Source organism: Sesamum indicum, linkage group LG13 (assembly GCF_026168435.1).
Source record: "Sesamum indicum cultivar Baizhima isolate 11 linkage group LG13, ASM2616843v1, whole genome shotgun sequence".
NCBI lineage: Eukaryota > Viridiplantae > Streptophyta > Magnoliopsida > Lamiales > Pedaliaceae > Sesamum > Sesamum indicum.
This window is the reverse complement of record NC_142669.1, coordinates 551269-557158: the sequence shown is the minus strand read 5'-3', so window position 1 is coordinate 557158 and position 5890 is coordinate 551269. Positions and strand designations below refer to the sequence as shown.

At 30.6% G+C, this 5890-nt stretch overlaps 1 protein-coding gene across 1 annotated transcript; it reads left to right on the top strand.

The window, feature by feature from the left end:
- Window positions 1–1850: 1850 nt before the first annotated feature.
- Window positions 1851–4625, top strand: LOC105162624 (uncharacterized). Its single transcript, XM_011080702.3, has 3 exons — window positions 1851–2157; window positions 3320–3343; window positions 4000–4625. Exons 1-3 carry the CDS (start codon window positions 1977–1979, stop codon window positions 4347–4349), a joined length of 555 nt encoding a protein of 184 aa, XP_011079004.1. The 5' UTR covers window positions 1851–1976; the 3' UTR covers window positions 4350–4625.
- The last annotated feature ends 1265 nt before the right edge of the window (window positions 4626–5890 follow it).

Sequence of the window (5890 nt, the reverse complement as noted above, 5' to 3'; positions counted from 1 at the left end):
CAATAGGTATTAAAATTTGATTAGATCTTACGGTTTTGATGCAATCATAGAAGATACGATGGTCATTATAATAATAATAATTTATATATATAAGGATATAACAAAAAATCACAAAAACGATTAACACAGTTAAGTCAAACAAACGACAAGAGAAGAGTGGGCAAAATTTCAAAAACTATAGGAATTTTTTTGTTTATATTTTTAACACAACAGATTTTAGTTAAATTTTCATAATACTGGGGTTTTTATGCAATTTTCCATAAACAAAAAATTACTGAATTATTAAATATAGTTCATTATAACACATTCAAATAAAAATTATTAGGGCTAAAATACATTTTGCTCCTCCAAATTATGTATATACTCGCATTTACACCTCCAAAATATGAAAAGTAACAAAAACACTCTTGACAAAATAGTTTGACATTATTAAAATAAAAATACCCTTCTCACTTACCCTATACTTTTTATTTTATTCTCTAAAATATATTTTATTAAAAAAATTTCCCAGAACTACTTATAGTGATTTAAAATTTTACTTTAAAAATAATATTTAAAGTTTATAACTTTTTATAAATTATGTGTTATAAAGAAACAAAAAAATATAACCTCAGTTTATGCAAATACATTATACAAAGTATATAATTTATGTTAAAAAGTACATGCAAATATGTATAAATACATAATGCACATAATATTTTAGAAAAAATATGTGATATAAATTATAAATTTTTATTCAGTTACATGTCCACATAATAAAAATATATCATATCATTACTCAAAAAAATAAAGAATATTATATAGTGATTATATTATAGATTTGCATTTTTTTTTTCAGTTTCTACATATATATTCGGTGTAATATTTTAAAATTATATTAATAACTTATTCTTTAAAAAATTCAATATATATAACAACATAAGCAAAAATTATATAAATATTTTACCAATTACGTAAAAAATATAAAGATTATAAATTTATAGAGTTTATACAGATCTATACTCTGTATAAAAATCATAAATTGTAGATAGTATTTATTTAAAAAAATTATAATAATTCAAATTATATTTAGAGAAATGATTGTAACAAACATATTTCAGGGACGTAAATAGTAATGGCATTTTTATCATAAAAAAAATTAGTACATATCATGAAGTGCCATTCTGTTATATTTTATAATTTAGGGGTGTAAATATACTTTATGTATAGTTAAAGATTGCAAAATATAATTAACCCAAATTAATCACATTATGTCAATCAATGAAGTAATGGGCCCTAAATGCAATATATTCACATTTGGAAGAAGTAGAGATATGTAAGTTTCTTATTTAATTTGTGTATTGTTTATAAAGTTGAATAATAATAAATCAAACTGCCTGATACTCGATGAAATCGATTAATGAAAGTTTCGTTTAAATTTAACAAATCAAATTTGAATAAAACTTTTTGTTCGATGAGCTATTAAACTCGGCTCGAACTCGATTCGATTAGTATAAAAATAATAAAATATACTTAAAAGTATCAAATTGCATGAGCTCGATTTATATTTGATGCAATTAAAGTTCGTCGGAGCGTAATTAGATTAATAATTCAAACGCAATTTTTCAAGTTAGATATAAATTCAAATAAATTTAAATAACAATGTGTTCTGTTGGACTTGAATAATTTACAGCCTAAATGTTGATGAGGCAAAGTGCAGTTTTTAAGGGCTGAAATGATGTTTATTTTATAAATTTGGGTGAATAGTAAAAATTTGAAATTTGAGGGGGTTGGAAGTGCAATTTATGAGAAAAGTGAATAGTGATTGTCTGATTGGTTCAATAAGCTGACGAAAATGCCGGCAGGATTTAGTTATGGAAGCTGAGAGAAAACAGAAAACTTTGATTCACACTTGTTTTTTTTCTGCCATCTAGCTCCAACCAACAAATCTCAGTCAGATTTCGACAAGCAGCCAGGAAGAGAGAGAGAGAGAGAGGATGACAGTGAGAACAGGGGTTTTGAATGCAGTGGTGGGGCTGATCGCAGTTTGCATTGCGGCGTACATAATTGGTCCACCGCTGTATTGGCATTTGATGGAAGGATTCGCCTCCGCCTCCGCCGCTTGTCCTCCATGTGACTGTGACTGTGATTCTCTGCCGCTTCTCTCCATTGCACAAGGTATCAACTTCATAATCAAAAAATGTTGTTGTTGTTAGATCTGTTATGATATTGCACTTTGGTGATTTCTATATCTGATTATCTGAGCTTGCATTTTTATTTTTTCACTTTTCCGTGTTAAAACTGAATTTTGGTTGGCGTTCGTGGTATTTGCTTCATGTAGGGGTGTTCACTGCGTAAAATCCAATTGAATCAAACAGAAAAAAAAATCGGTATGTTGAAATATTATACTTTTGTGTGCCAATATTGCGTCAATGCGTATAGGATTGATCAGTTTGATTTGGTTTTCCTCATTTGCTATGCAAACTTCTTCACAAAAATAGAAGTTGGTAAAAGGTATAAAAATTAGTAGTAAAACTGTACTTGTTCTTTTTATTATTATTATTTTTTATTGAAAGATAAAGCTCGAGGAGCAGTTATCGACTTGAATTGGTATTACTCAGAGTTGGTACAGAACTGTGCAATGCATAGTAGTTAGCAAGTGTTTTAATAATTTACTTTTTAATAAAAATGCCTTCCAAAGTCTCAGTTGCAGGGGAAGAAAATGATGGCTATAGTAAGGCAATAACGTTGACTCCATTGTTGAGGTTGCTTGATTTCTATAATGTCTGCATAGAGACTGATTCCCCCGATGGAAATATACAAATGCAGAAGCGAAGCCGTCTTGCTTTCCTCCAAAGACGAGATCCTTCCTAAATTTCGGGGACAATCGTGTACTCAGGGCCCTGTCACTACATGGAGACATTACATGCAGGAGACTAAGGGTTTGAGTAATTGGGGAGTAGGTTATGAAACTGAAGTTCAAAGGGTAGTCATAATAAGGCTTTATATTCTCACTGAGGATTATGCAATTGATGAGTATGCAAAAAATGCCATAACTACTATTCTGCCTGCTTGGATGGAGTAGCCATGAAACTGAAGCTTTCTGGTTGTCGAATGAGTTGGCTCATACTTGGCCTGCCACTTTCTTTAGATTTGTGTAGTTACAAGTAACTTTGATTCATCATTTTTTTTTTAAACTTTTTTGTATTATATGGAGCCATCTAGATCATCCTTTTTTTCTTTAATGATTTTCATTTTGTTAACTTCTTGATTTCCTTGTTTGATTTGGTTCTATGGCCAAAGCTTGTACATGCTAATTACTTGCTTGTATTTCTTACAGGACCGAATAATGCCTCCTTTACAGGTACGCAACATATGTTAATCAGTTTGCAGTTTTGCATGCTTTTACTTTAGTATCAGTGTAAATTTACAGTAAAAGCCAAATAGATTTGTTTATAAGCTTGTTCCTTCTAAATTTTTCCCCGGTTTCCTCTTCTCTATTCCTTTTCTTTTTCTTTTTCTGCTTCATATTCACTACCCCACGACCAATGCCTTCATATTCTTTTGGTGTCTTCATTGCCGAGGAGTCCAAGTTACATTGAAATTTGAATGATGTTAAATCATAAGCATCTTATGAAAATTATGGATAGTCAATATTTCATGATTTTTTTATGCATATCTACTCTGTAGTCCTATAGTACAAGACCGTTTGAGACTCCAGCCCCTCCGGTTACTCCTATCTTCTTTCTGGCCCTCAGACAGAGTTATGTACTTTCTGTTGATCACTGAGTTCATTATCAACAACTTAGCGAGTTGGAATTAATAATCTGTGCTGCTGCTGATGTGCATTAGACCGCTGCAACTTTTATTTTCCTTCCTTTTAATGATTAATTGAATAAGATGAAACTAGCCTAGATCTAATATGAATTAACTTGTCCTCAAGTTTCATTAGTTTTCAGTCATTTATATATCAAAGTCTTAGATCTTATGACTTACTGTCTTTCCATTTGTATCTCACAGATTGTGCAAAGCACAATCCAGATGTCAACGAGGACACACAGAAGAAATTTGCAGAGCTATTATCCGAGGAATTAAAGCAGCGATCAGCCAAAGCTTTGGAGAATCAGCACCGTGCTAACATGGCACTACTCGAGGCTAAAAAAATGACGTCCCAGTACCAGAAAGAGGCTGATAAATGCAATTCTGGAATGGAGACGTGTGAGGAGGCAAGGGAAAAGTCTGAAGCCAATTTATTAGCACAGAAACAGTTGACTGCAATGTGGGAGCTGAGGGCACGCCAAAGAGGTTGGAAAGATGAAAATGCTGGCCAAACCCAATCCCAATCTCAAGGTAATGTGCTGGCTATTTAAAAACATATTTATCATATATAAATTCATAGCGATTGGGTTCAACATGAGGATGCTACATTGAAGGCCGTCGCGAGTCTTGATTATCAAGTGTTACCCAGAAGGGATACTTGGTCTATGACTATCTACTATCAAAGTCTTGAGCAGATGATCCCATGTTAACTCAGAGTATCATATTTCTCTTTATACTTGCTCTTTTGGAAAGTCATTCACTCTGCTGATCAAAATTTTGTATTGGATTCATTCTTTAGTGGGAATATTTGGCAGAATTTGCACCTACTTTGCTTCCTGTTTGTAGCAACGCCTGCTCGGTTAACTTCTTGTTAGTTAGTCAACATGAAGGGACCTATATTTGCTGGTCATCTGCTCTATTTAAGACTTCATCAGAAAATCATTTATGTTTTGCAAATTCTTCAAACTTCTCAATATCCTCCATTACTGCACAAAGATCAATAATAGGAGTAGCGCGTAAACAATCTTGGGTGGATATAAGGGCCTCCACCATTTTTAAAGAAAGAGAACTCCTAAATGCATCAATAACACAACCACTTGTGCTAAAAGTAGACTGTGAAGCAATCGTAGAAACTGGATAGCTAACACATTTTTTACAGTACTTTGGAAAGAATGGGATATTTTTGGACTGCTTGATTTCCACCACTTTAACACATCAAAATCCTTACTTGATTTTTCACAACAAATGCAACGTATCTTCGTTGATGTCATGTGATAGTCTCCCTTATTTATAATAGTAGACAAATTCAGTTGTAAAGTTGCAAGTTCACCAAAAAATAGATTTGAAGTGATATAAGATGAACCATAGAACTTCAAAGTCACATTATAGAAGATTTTAAAAAAATTCACTTCTATATCATTTTCAACCTCGTCTGGTTTTGAATCCACTAGATCATTGTTTAAGAAACTATCATTATGTTTGGTTTTGTTTTTAACTTGTTTTTGGCTATTTTGTGGAGATAGAGAGAGAAAAACAAAGATAAATAAAAATAAGTTAGAGATAGTGTATATGTTTGGATTTATTTTTGGAGATAATATAAAATAAGTATGTTATGTTTGATGTTGGATAGTGGGGAGACAAAAAATACTGTTCATTGTTAAATCATGTCTCTTTTATACAATATTTATATATATATGTATAAAGATATATATAATTTATTTAGTTGTGAGTGGATTAAAATAAATATTATTTCCTAATTATACATGTATGGAAATGAAAAAAAATAATTTATGTAAATACACTTTTAAAAATAATTAAATGCACTCTAATAATGGATTAACAATATTTTTTGTTAGTTGTTCTATTTGAGGTGATAAATTTAAATACATTATTCAAATAATGTAATATATGAATTAGCCGCGTAGAATAATTATATTATTTTATATTTTTTAAAATTTTTAATTATTGCAATGATGTAGAAAATATTACATATAAAATATTAAGTGGTTAAAATAAAATATATTTGTATTTAAAAATCAAATACTTAAAAACAAGACAAAATACTTAGAAACAAGATAAAAACATGACAAAA

What these genes read in the sequence shown, in the direction of transcription:
- LOC105162624 (XM_011080702.3), top strand. Translation starts at nt 1,977, where the DNA reads ATGACAGTGAGAACAGGGGTTTTGAATGCAGTGGTGGGGCTGATCGCA. An exon ending in GCTTCTCTCCATTGCACAAG is followed by an intron (nt 2,158 to 3,319) that starts GTATCAACTTCA and finishes TATTTCTTACAG; the next exon opens with GACCGAATAATGCCTCCTTT. An exon ending in GAATAATGCCTCCTTTACAG is followed by an intron (nt 3,344 to 3,999) that starts GTACGCAACATA and finishes TGTATCTCACAG; the next exon opens with ATTGTGCAAAGCACAATCCA.